At 37.4% G+C, this 13,674-nt stretch overlaps 1 protein-coding gene across 1 annotated transcript; it reads right to left on the reverse strand.

Moving 5' to 3' along the window:
- Window positions 1–244: 244 nt before the first annotated feature.
- Window positions 245–856, reverse strand: LOC138902549 (uncharacterized). Its single transcript, XM_070190430.1, has 2 exons — window positions 533–856; window positions 245–352 (listed from the first exon to the last, which is right to left on the reverse strand). Exons 1-2 carry the CDS (start codon window positions 854–856, stop codon window positions 245–247), a joined length of 432 nt encoding a protein of 143 aa, XP_070046531.1.
- Between the last annotated feature and the right edge of the window lie 12,818 nt (window positions 857–13,674).

Consider the following 13,674-nt stretch of genomic DNA (forward strand, 5'->3'; position numbering starts at 1 on the left):
CACCGGCCACAATGCCATAAGCATTACATTATCAAAAACGAGTATCCCTAACATAAGTTGTACAGGGGAAACATAATTTGTAGAAAGTTAGCTTTTAACATTTTTCATGGACAGAACTACATAGCTATTTAAACAAATGAGGTTACTTCTTCTTCATCTCTTCCTCGGCTTCCCAGGTGGCCTCTTCGTACTATTGGTTTAGCCATAGCACTTTAACGGAGACAGTCTCTTTGTTTCTCAGCTTTCAGGCTTGCCTATCAAGAATGGCAACTGGAATCTCTTCATAAGTCAATTCCTCATTAACCTCTATAGTCTCAACTGGAACAATAAGCGATGGATCTCCAACCACCTTCTTCAACATGGATACATGAAAAATTTGGGTGTGCTAAAGACATCTCTGGAGGTAATTATAGCTTGTAAGCTACTTGACCAATCCTCTGAATGATTTTGTACTGTCCGACATACCTCAGACTCAATTTTCCTTTCTTACCAAATCACATTACACCCTTTGTGGGGGAACCTTCAAGAATACCCAATCATCCTCTTGGAAATCCAAATCCCTACAACGTACATCTGAATAGGACTTCTGACGACTCTGGGCAGTTTTCAATCCTTCCTTATTGATCCTAAACTTCTCCATAGCCTGATGCACGAGGTCTGGCCCAATCAACTCCACTTTCCCAATCTCGAACCACCCAATGGGAGATCTACATCTCCTACCATATAGAGCCTCGAATGGCGCCATCAGAATGCTAGCATGATAACTGTTGTTGTAGGCAAATTCTATGAGTGGAAAATGATCATCCCAGCTTCCCTTGAAGTCAAGAACACAAGCACGCAACATATCCTCAAGCATCTAAATGGTACGCTCTGTCTGCCCATCGGTCTGTGGACAGAAGGTGGTACTATGATTCACCTGAGTACCCAAACCTTGCGGAAATTTCTTCCAAAAATTAGCCGTGAATATACAACTGAGCATAGTGTTCCGCTATGTCGGTAGCCTTAATAGGTAAGAAGTGTGCTGATTTCGTGAGTCGGTCCACAATCACCCAAATCTAATCGAACTTGCGAGGCGTGCGAGGTAGTCCCACCACAAAATCCATATTGATAATTTTCCATTTCCACATCGGAATTTCTATGTTCTGTGCCAGCCTACCATGCCTTTGATGCTCGGCCTTTACTTGTTGACAATTTGGACATCTTGCCACAAAGTTCGCTACATTCCTCTTTATATCATTCCACCAGTAAACTTCCTTAAGATCATGCTACATCTTTGTAGAGCGTGGGTTCTCGGAATACCTGAAAGTGTGAGTCTCGGTCATGATTCTTTCCCGGAGACCATTTACACCAGGAACAAATAATCACCATTGGTACCTTAGTGTACCATCATCCATGCCAAGAGAAAAAGCCATAGTCTTATGCTTATGAATACCCTCCTTCAATTGTACTAACAATGGATCGTCGTATTGCTTCTCCTTGACTTCCACAACAAGTGATAATTCTACCTCGGCACCACGAAACCCCAGGTTTTAGGTAAAATGTTTACGAGGCCTTACACTATCATACAATCTAAACTTTTTATAAATTAATTTCTCAAGAGGTTATGAAGAAGATGATTGTGATTTTTACTACTAAAAATTAATACAAAATTACGAAACAAAAAAGAATTCAAAGATGCAAAACAAACAAGCAAACACTTAAGAAAAATTCAATGAGATGGGAATATTTTAAGGTTATGGGATTAATGTCTCTCCAATTGCATTCTTTCAGTTGATTCAATTACTTGATTTATCTAAGTTGTTGGTTAACAGGGTTTATTATGCTCGTGAAGTTCTTTTGGATCTTTGCTTGTCTATTTAAGCCAACCTAATACTATACGTCTATAGAATTAGAATTAACAAGAATGCATATATATCTCCTGTGAAAATAATCAAGTAAGGCAACTAGAATATGTCTATCCTAATTATAAATCTATTCTCCGATGCCAAAATTCAAGAACTTACTCTATTCAATCTTATATGCAATCTATAATTTTCACTTTCGAGTTCAACTATAAATTCGTAGATAGTATTCTACTGTTACCTACGTAGTAAAATAATTAAGTGCATGCTTGAATAAATAAATTACTATGATAACTCAAGCAAAATAATCAACCGTCAAACAACAATAGTAAATAATAACCCATAACCCCAGGATAATGAAGTTCTTAGCCACTCATGTTCATAACAACAATCAAAGTATTATTTTTAAACATAAAAGCTATGAATAGTAGATGAAGGATGGAAGAATCGATGAATTCCGTGCTCCGTTCATGTTTCTAAACCTTTTTCTCCTTCAAATATTGACCAACCTTTATTACTCACATTTAGGGGGTATTTATACGCTATGGTCGGAGTCTGCAAGTCCAAAATCGAGTGGAAAATGTTTAATGCGCGGACTGGGAAAGGGCCCAAGTCCCAGAGCTCATGAGGCCTGGCCTAGGGAGATCTGGGAGCCTCGCGTCACCTGGGATATCACCAGGTCTTCCTCACCAGGAGCCAAACGTCGCTTGGCCTGGCACTTGGTTCCTGGCCTTCTCCGATTTTTGCCTTTTCGTGCTCTTTTTGTGTATTTCCGGCATCCTTGTGTGTAACCTTCACTCGTTTTCTTCTTCCAATGACCCTACACATAAAATCCACACAATTAAGGTCAAATGTCGCACATATCATCATTAAAACACCAAAATATTAGTAAAGTAATGCACTAAAAATATACATTTATAGCCTATTATCACTACCCCACACTTAAACATTGCTCGTCCTCGAGTCAACCAATAATTCACACTATCCTTGAGCACTTTATATTTAACACAATTGAAGTACACTACACCAATGACTATGGTTGATAGCAATAATTAAACTTTAGCATATGTATTCAAAACACACTTCCCTTTATCTTTTGCCAACCTTCAAAAAATATTCAAACAAAGATGGCATGCTCATAACAATCCTAGCCTCAAAAACCAAATAAATGTCACAATGCACTCATGGGTTAAAGACCCAACATCATAGAGAAGTTGAATAACGTAACCTATCCCTCATGAAGTCATGTTTCCTCACAACAAAATTAAAGAGAGTAAGTAGAATCCACACATTTGAATCTCATGATCAAATATAGTTTAAGGACTCACATATATCACAAACACCACCCACTCTCACAAAGAAGCTACATGCATGCAAAAGGTACCATAGGCTCGCCCATTGTGTAATCCTCTACGAATGTAGGCTCGCTCGATCTAAATTCAACTAGGACTTTTTCATAGTTGTAATGTGGGTTAAGGGGGAGGAGTAAGATATATTTAGGAATAGTGGCTCACCCTCCTAAGCACTTTAACACTTCACATAATCAACATTTATCGCAAATTCTTCAATCCCAACTTCAATTTGACAAACAATATCACCCCAAAAAAGTCCCTTTTTTCTTTAAGTACTACTTTAATTCATACCCCACTAACAAGACAAAATGTCAATTTATTTATCTACGCTCCTTTTTTTTCCAGATTTTTCTTTCTCTTTTTTTTTCTCTCAATAACAATTTCCTCTTCTATAATTTTTACTAGTGGTGTATTCCTTTACAAAACAAGTGCACCTTTTTTCTTTTATTGGGTCCACTCAAAATCCACCCAAGTTTCCTTCTTACTTCTTCTAACGCTCATTATACAATTAAAGTGCTTTAAGAGGTAAAAGGATCAAAATAATATTAATTAAGAACAAAAGGGTATAGACTTGTAATGTGGGTGCAAATAAAATTCTATAGACTCAAAAGGACTAACTTGGGATAAATTTTATTTGTGATAAGTCATAAAGCTCAAAGATCAAGAAGGCCTAAAACACTTGAAGTATGCAATGTCCTCAGTGCATATATAAAACAATTAAAATCAAGTAGGATGGTAAGAAAACTCCCTGGTCATTCTTCCTTATCTCCCTCATTATAGAAGGCTCTCTCAGCTGCCTCCCCATCCTCATCATCATCATCTCCATTATCAGCATCCTAATCGGCCTCCTCTTCATGCTGCTCTGGCTCGGGCTCTGAGTTTTCAGGTGTGTTCACATCTTCGTCCTCAAGCAACCGCTGAACCTTACCAAGCCTAACCATATGCTGGGCATGAGCATTGAGTGGATTATGCTCATTCAAGTTTGCCTATGGTATTGCCTAATATTATCATCATTTCATTTTATGTGTCATTTATACTTTGTGTCTTAGAAAGGACGTAAGTATGTCTCTATGGTTCCTTCACTTAACTTCATTTATTTAATGAAACACAGGGTTTTAAGAGTATAAAAATGGATAATTAATTTGATGATTCACCATTAGCTTGACTATAACGACCCGTCAGATCGTTTTGAGCATTTGTATTTCGTTCAGCTATTTGAAGTCTTGAGTAGCTCCGTACGATATATTATGACTTATTTGAATGGTTGGTTTTGGTTTTCAGGTTATTCGGAATCGATTTGGAAGAATGAATTTCATGGTTTAAGCTTTAAGTTGGAAGAGTTGACCAACTTTGACTTTTTAGAATTTGACCTTGGATTGGAGTTTTGATGGTTCCGTTAGGTACGGATGGTGATTTTGGACTCGGGCGTATTCCTGGATTTGTATTTGGATATATCTAGAAAGATTCGGCACCAATTGGCAAAAGAGGGAAATTTGAAGGTTTGAAAAGTTCATAAGTTTGACCAGGACTTGACTTTGATGATATTAGATTTGGATTGTGGTTCCGGGAATTAGAATAGCTTCTTTATGTCATTTGGGACATGTGTGAAAAATTTGAGTCCATTCCGAGTTGATTTGATATGTTTCGGCTCAAGTTTTGGAAGTTGAAAATTCAAAGTTAATCTAAATCGATTTGAGGTGCGATTCGTAGTTTCGATATTGTTATGTATGATTTGAGGCCTTGAGTAGGTCCGTGTTATGTTATGCGACTTGGTGGCATATTTGGACGGGGTCCCGAGTGGCCCGAGTGACTTTCGGACGAGGTTCAACTCATTTTCATGTTGCATTGCTGAAGGTATGCTGGTTCTAGTGCTTCCGCATCTGCGAAAGAATTGACGCAGATGCGAGTCCGCAGATGTGGACAATTGGTCACAAAAGCGAGGTGAGAGCTTGGTGAGGAAGACCGCAGAAGCAAAGTTTGGTAGCACACCTGCTTGAGCGCATATGCGAGGTTTCAGCCACAGAAGTGGCGTGGGGCGCAGAAGCGTATGTGGTCATCGCACCTGCATGTGCACAGAAGCGAAAATATTCTACAGCTGCGATGGGCTGGTCTTCAGTGAATTCTCGCAGGTGCAAGGCATTAACCGTAGAAGCGGAGGTCACAGGTGCGACTATTGGTTCGCATTTGCGAACAGTGCCGGGCAGAAACTATATTATCGAGGGTTTGGTCATTGTTTTCACATTTGGAGTTATAGACCTCGGATTGAGATGATTCTTGAAGCGATTTTTACCACATGGATTGTAGCAAGTGTTCTACACTCGGTTTCAATTAATATCCGTGATTTTATCTTCATTTTTGATAATTAGATTATGAGTTTTAAAGAGAAAATTGGGGATTTTAGCCTAAAGTTCATAGAGTGAGTTTTTGAGTTTTGAACATTGATTTGGAGTCGGAATTGGGTGAAACTAGTATGGTTAGACTCATAATTGAATGGGTTGTCGGATTTTGTGAGTTTGGACAGGTTCCGAGGTGCGGGCCCGGGTTGGACTTTTGGGTTGATTTTGTGTTTTTGATTAAAGATTCGACTTTTATCGATTGGGTTTGTTTCCTTTAGCATTAATTGATGTATTTGAGTTGCTTTTGGCTGGTTTCGAGCCGTTCGGGGGTCGGTACGTGCGGGATGGCATTTTTGGAGCATCGCTTGGCTTGCCCGGTATTGGATTTGGTTTGTTCGAGGTAAGTAACACTTCTAAACTTTGTGCTGAGGGTATGAAATCCCGAATTACATGTTATGTATTTGAATGTTAAGGTGACGCACATGCTAGGTGATGGGTGTGTGGGCATTCACCGTGCGAATTGTGACTCCTTTATCGATTGGGTTTGTTTTCTTTGGCATTAATTGATGAAATCTCTACGTACTAGAGCTATTGAGTTGTGATCCATGTTAGAAACCAAGTCTAGGCTAAATGCTTATTCTGTTGGGACCCACTGAGGTCATTTCTGCTGTTGAGTTATTTGCTTACATTGCAATTTCATACTCAGTCATGTTCATTCATTTCATATCATATCTAAGTCTATGTTGCTATATATTGACACATCACATCATCATTTTTGGGCTAGTTTCATGGCATTGTGAGCCCGGGAGACTGGAGATATTGATGACTGAGTGAGGCCGAGGACCTGATTGTGAGTGATATTATCGGATCGGGCTGCACGCCGCAACATGTTATATTGATTTATTCCTGGATCTGGCTTATTATGGCGCTTGGGCTGAAGGAGACCCTCCGGAGTCTGTACACACCCCCAGTGAGCGCAATTGATTATATTGAGGGATGGATCTTCCATGGGCATGGATGTTGCCCGAAGCATTTATATTTGGGGATGGATCTTCCCCGGGATGGATTGGCTTTATACAGTACTGAGTGACTGACTGTCAGTTGATATATATATATATTTGGGATGGATGTTCCCTGGGCTGAATTGGCCATATACAATACTGAGTGGTTGAGCGTGTCGAGTGATTGAGCATGATGAGTGGAAAGTGTGAGACAGTGAGATTGAGTACTCTGAGAGTGCGAGTACATGAGTTCATCACTGAGATACATTGCATTTGACATGCATGCTTGAGATACATGCACAAATATGCATTTCTTTCTGTCACTCCGGTTTTGGTGTCATTCATGATTTCACCTGCATATTGACATGTAGGCATAGAGATGTATTTTCCTCATGCCATTTGATAATGAAACATCTTATCTGTTGTTGAAAAGTTTTGGGAAAAATCACAGTTTTCAAACTTACTCCTATATTTGGTGATTACGGTAAAAGATTTGGGTTTTCACTGATATACTTGAAAAGCAGACCTATTTTCTGGAACTGTGAACGAGCTGAGCTTTTTATCTCTGAGCTACTTCTTTTATTACTTCCATTATATTTTTATGAACTGTTGTTGGCTATTGGTGTTGGACCCCGACTTGTGTTCCAGCTCGTCACTACTATCAACCTAAGAGTAGGTTTGTTACTTATTGAGTACATGGGATCGGTTGTACTCATACTAAACTTCTGCACCTTGAGTGCAGATGTTGGATGCTGATGTTTCTGTGATCGACGGGAGCTGGATTTGAAGACGTACCTGCGTTCCGGTGGTAGCTTCCTCTTGTTTATGGTAGCCTTAGATTTATAAAAATCTATTTATGTACATTTCGAATAGATGACATATTTATTTATTTTATGCCAGCTTTGTAAATTCTAATCATAGAAGCTCATGATTTGTACTACCAATCCTTGGGGAATGTATAAGATTCAGATTTTTTCTTTACTTTTTTGCCTTATTAAATTTTATTAGAATTGGATAGTTGTTAATTGGCTTACCTAGCGGGTTGAGTTAGGTGCCATCACGAATAGTTGGATTTTGGGTCGTGACATTGACTAATGGCGATGTTGGGCGCCATCACAGCCTATGGTGGGAATTGGGTCGTGACGGTAGCCTCGACTTACTTTTTCTTGTGCTAAATTCTTAAGTGAGGGGTCATTCGGAGCACTTTTCGAATTGATTCATTACCCTCCGAGTTGACTAGCATAAACATGTGCAAGTACAAAAATGGTGCGTCCAAATCCAAATATGATGCGTCCAAAGCCAAATGCACAAGAGCAAAGCAGGTAAGCACATAATTGCAAATTAAATACAGTTAAAGCAATGTACAAACAAATCTAAGTTCCAAATTCAGTCTAAGTATGCTAAGGTCAGAACCTAAGTGTGAATTCCCCAGCAGAGTCGCCATGTCATTGCACCCTATTTTGCACTAGTCAAAACAAGATTTAACTTGTGGTTCCTCTGTTATTGATGAAAGAGTGTTGCCACCTAATATTTAAAGGTATACTAGGGTACCTATTTAATTACTAGAGTCATGTTCTTTTGTTGGTCTACTAACTGGTGAGATTATGGGAACGGGTTCTTGTTATTCTAAGGGAAAGGTTTTAGGCACCTCTTAAAATCTACCTGATGTAGCTCCATAAGACTCAGACTAAGTTAAAGGATTAGTTGTTTGTATTGTGCTTAACTAGTGTTTAAAGAGGTACACCTTACTATATATTAGGGCATAATACTTACAAAGGGGGTGTGTAGTTTTAAAAGGACATGAGTTTATAGAGGAGTCTTAGAAAATAATGTTGGCATACATATGCTTGAAAGAGTTTTAAAAATGTTTGTATGATGTTTGTGTTTATGAAAATATGTGAAAAGGGGAGCTAAGTTATAAAACACTTTATTTTATTAAAGAATGGATGTTCATGTTACTCTAATAAGATGAAAATGCTATAAGAAGGTGAGCCTAAGATATACCTTGGCTTTTTAAATCTAATACTTGAGGCAATCGTTTGAAAATCTCTGTTGAGCGGCAACACCTTGGTTTTTTGAAAAGGATCGATTTTCTTTTAGAAGGTCAATCTTGCGATTCAATTCAGTTTTTCTTTTGAAAGAGGGACTGCCGACTCTTGCTAAGCTATTTTTTGGCTTCAAAATCTTCAAGGAAGGTTAGAAAAAATATAGAAGATTAATGATATGAATAGATTATGATTAGCGAATGGAGGATTAGCTACTAACTAAATTTCTTTTACTCCTATATTCTTTATGGCTTGCCTAAGTTGTTTACATGATTTAAGATATAAAGTAAAAGCATGTAATCCAATATGATAATTGTTGTATACATATGAGAGATAAAACAACAAGAATGCAACAAAGGGCAATGACACAGTAAAGCTATGGAGTAGTGAAGCGGTAAATAGTAAAGGAGTAAAGGAGTAAAGGGAGAGGATGGACTCTGGTTTTTCGGCCTCAAATAGGCAGGCCCATCAATAATAAGAACGGGCGACAGCTGACATCGAACTTCCAGAATATAGCGATGCTAGACTTGGGCTTAAGTTCTTTAAGAACTCAGCAGGCCCAACAATTGTACATGTTCAAAAGGAAAAGAGAAAGTCATTAGGCACAACATTCTATATACTTAGTCATGCATGAAATACATAAGTAAATGTCTTGAACCAAAATATAACAAACTAACAAAACTTAAATATTATGAGAGGTTATACTAACGTGGCAGTTATGTATGGTAAATAATTTACATTGAAAACTTTTCGTTGTCATTATATACTAAACCCATAGAGAATAATGAGTGTAAATAAATTAAAGGCTAAGGGTAGAGTTCCACTCAAGGTTAAAGCCCCCTTTTTAATCCCACGATACTTCAAATTTCCCAAGGGTCTCAAGGCCTATGGCAATGCTTGCGCCGGGGAGAGTAGTCCAACCAAGAGTTAAACTCTACTCCCAAATACCCCTAATCACTAACGACTCATTTTTCCCTACAAGTTTAAGTTCCATTGAGGCTCTTTCAATGTAAACCAATCACCATAGCAATACCATACCACATAAGTGTATACCTCTCTCATGAGGGCCAAACAAAATACCATAAGACTGCAAGACAACTTATCTGCATTATCACAACCATATTTCTAAACTAAATGGGTGGTCAACATATTAAACAAGTCTAAAGAGATAAGCTTCAAACACACATAGAGACAGAGGTATTGGCATACTGTTGTTAAAGAAGCAAACACCTGAGATCAAGCATCTTAAGGATAGAAAAAGAGCACACAGTTCAGATCTGCAACAGTTTATGAATACATATGCCTTTGCCCTAACTGACTAATCACATATTGGCTTAACTCAAGTCTTGTCACTAGCACACATAGGTTAACAGTACTACTGTAAACTTTTGAAAGTATCAACAAAGATTCAGACAAACAGTCATAGTTAGAACCTCTGCATATGTTGTTAGAGATACCAGGATATAATCAGAGTTTTGACATGACTACAAGTTTATAAATTCAAATAGAACTCCTAAGAGTACTTAACAGGATCTTAGACTATCAGTCTTACTTAACTTTGAAATTGATGACAGGAACACTTCTTTATAAGAGTGTTATCTTCACACTAATCTCTTTATGAAACAAGCAAGCTGTTATATCCATGCAGTAGCAACAAGAAGTTTCACTTAGGGTTCAAAGACTAGGTTCAATTAAGATTAAATGGAAAGACAGAACTGGGTGCAGTTTCAAGACAGTGCACATAAGCATGAAATCATAAAGGAAAAATAGAGATGCATGCATAACTTTCATTCAAATACACACATAGATGTTAAAACCATAGATGATTTTTACAAACAGACTGAGTTTCAATTATATAGTCAGGTCAATAATATCATTGAGGAGGTTAAAACCATGGGAGATCTAATACTAAGCAGACTTGATTCAGCTGTATATATTAAAGGTGAACATATAAACATGATGGAGTTCTACTCAACTTATAAAATAGTTAACACTCAGCTACAACATATATGACTATAGCCTAATTCATGAGAGGTGACTTGATTTATAACAAAATACATGCAAGAATGGTTTTTGATGTTCATAACCCAGTTCCTTTAATGAGATTGTTTCATATAACGAGACTTATAGATGTGATTAGCACTTAAATACAGATATAAGACTTTCATAGTAATAACTCAAAGGTTGCTTTAGGGTTAACAAACACTTTATATATATATAAAAAAAAGCATCTTGAACATTTAAACTTCATATACTTCAACTAAGTGATGAATGATTAAACCATGAGCATTCACATATGTTCTAGTTAGAGTCATCAAACAGCAACCTCAAATATAGAACAACAGAATACAGAAACAGTGTGATAGATATAAAGATCACAGCAGAACATTAAAGAAAATCTGAAGCCTAGACAGATAGGAGAAGTCATCAAAGTCACATAACAACTCAATCAATACTGATTAGAGATACATAAAAGCATAACATCTGACCATAGATCAACAGCTAATCATTATGAACTGGAATAAATAACTATAAAATAATGACAAATATCATAAACAAAAATAGTTAATAGGAAGATAGCAGTATGTTCATGATTTTCGAATGAGACACACAAAAGAGAAAGAGTGCAGGCATACCGACCTCCTTTTGTGCAGCAGACTAAGCAAGATTTTAACTTAGCCGTGTAAGAACCAAAGCTTCAAGCTTTTGAGTAGTGAATGAACTTGGAAACAAAAGAGAAACATAAATTGATGAGAGAGACTAAGCTTTTGAAATCTTAGTAGTTTTTGGTACTTCGTATTAAATTTCTTAGTTCTTGTTAGGTCCGTTAGGTGAGAGCATTCAAAGCCCTATTTATAATGGCTGTGAAACCCTAGGGTTTCAGAAATTCAAATCACTTAGTGGAGAGTGACAGAAGATGTATGATGTGAGCACGATTGAGTGAAAAACAGAGATGAACCGAGGAAAAATGGTGAAGTAATTTACCTGGGAGGGGAAACAACCGTTGAAGGTAGAGAACCATTGGTCAAACCCTAAAAACCAGAGGTCACTACATTTGGCCTCTAGGTAAAGAATCCTCATGATGAATCTACTATAAAACTTCATGCATACTCCGATTTGACGGAGCATAAGAGGATTTGAGCAATTTGAAGTTGCATCTTTAGGTTAGGGTCCCAGATTGAGGGATTTTGAAATAGAGTGATGAAATATGGAAGATATCATCGAGATTCGCGGCTGGGGAAGACAGAAGGCATGATTTGGGTCAAGATTAGTGACCTGGCAAATATTGGTGCAAGGTTTTTTGGAGATTGATGTGGTTGCAGGCTGGAGAGAACAAAGAAGAAAGGGGAAAGGAGGGGCGGCGGTCTCGAATGAAAATGATATAGGATTTAGGCTTCTTTGGATTAAAAAATGCGAGACTGAATTCGGGCTGTCGGATCATTTGATCAACGACTCTGATATTTTTGGAGATAAAGGTTTTCAAATATGTTTAACTCACTAAAATAGTGGATCGTTGGATTTATTTGATCAGACAGTTGAGATTAAATCCTAAAAGATTAAAGAATAAAAGAAAAAGGGAGATTAAACGTGGACCGTTGATGAAATAGATCAACGGTCCAGATCTGTTGTGCTTTCTTTGTGAATGATGGAGACTGGTGATTAGGCGTGACTTCCTTGGTTCCGAGAGAAGGTCATGTATTGCCAAGTTGGAAGGGAATGGGGTGTTTGAATTGGGTCAAATCCGGATTGGGCTTGGTACTAGGCCAAAATTAATTTAAATGGTAGCCATTTGTATTTAATTAAAGGATTACAATTATAGTCTTTTAGTCTTTTAACCCTTTTAAAATTAATTTAAATAAACTTAATTATTTTCAATAAAATATAGTAGAAATTATAATCATCAAATATACTACTAATTAAAGTAATTAATTATTTACAAATAATTTGTTATCCAAATGATAACACTAATTTTGAATTTTTAACATAGTAATCTAATTAATCAAAATTCAAGAAGTAATTCGTTAAATTAATTATAGAGCCTATGTGGTGTATTTTAGGAATTTTTTAAATGACATTAAAATAGTAAGTATGTTTGTAATTACATAATACTAATACTAGGTTATTAATTTAAAAACTAATACTTAAGTAATTTTGTAAAAATAGGTATTATTGATAGAAAATACTTTCAAAACATTCGTTGTAAATTATTAAGTACAAATAAATTAATTTTAAAAGGGAGGTTCAAAATTGGCCGTCAAAAATGAATATCATCAACTGCGTATTCGCGCTCCGGATATTCCAAAGACAGCTTTCCGGACTAGATTTGGGCATTATGAGTTTCTAGTGGTGTCCTTCGGCTTGACTAACACCACAGCGGCGTTTATGGATTTGATGAATCGTGTGTTCATGCTATATCTTGACTCATTTGTCATTGTCTTCATTGCTGACATATTGATCTACCCGCGTTGTATGGAGGAGTGTGAGTAGCATTTGAGGATAGTGCTTCAGACCTTGCGGGAACAACATCTTTATGCTAAGTTCTCCAAGTGCGAGTTCTGGTAGATTATGTGGATTTCTTGGGGGATGTTGTATTAGGTGAAGGTATTAAGGTGGATCCTAAGAGGATCGAGGTAGTTCAGAGTTGGCCTCGTCATACCACAACGACTAAGATCAAGAGTTTCTTGGGGCTAGCAGGTTATTATCGTCAATTTATGGAGGGCATCTCATATATTGTAGCTCCTTTGACTAGATTGACCTAGAAGGGTGTTTAGTTCAGATGGTACGATGATTGAGAGGCAAGCTTTCAGACGCTTAAGACCGCATTGACTACCACACTAGTGTTGGTTTTGCCCTCTAGTTCAGAGATGTATACTGTGTATTGCGACACTACACGCACTGGTTTAGGTTGTGTATTGATGCAGGAGGGGCGAGTTATTGCATATTATTCATGTCATTTGAAGCCCCACGAGAATAACTACCCTGTGAACGATTTGGAGTTGGCTGCATAGTTCATGCTCTTAAGATCGGTAGGCATTATCTTTATGGAGTGTCATGCAAGGTTTACACCGATCATAAGTTTGTAGCATCTGTTTAAGCAG

The sequence above is a fragment of the Nicotiana tomentosiformis genome, chromosome 12 (genome assembly GCF_000390325.3).
Source record: "Nicotiana tomentosiformis chromosome 12, ASM39032v3, whole genome shotgun sequence".
Taxonomy (NCBI): Eukaryota; Viridiplantae; Streptophyta; class Magnoliopsida; order Solanales; family Solanaceae; genus Nicotiana; species Nicotiana tomentosiformis.

Excerpts from the sequence above, each read along its gene's own strand:
- LOC138902549 (XM_070190430.1), bottom strand. The coding sequence starts at position 856 with ATGCTTGAGGATATGTTGCGTGCTTGTGTTCTTGACTTCAAGGGAAGC. Across the intron at positions 353-532 it reads ATTTCCAAGAGGATGATTGG|AAGGTGGTTGGAGATCCATC; the intron begins GTATTCTTGAAG and ends TCCATGTTGAAG.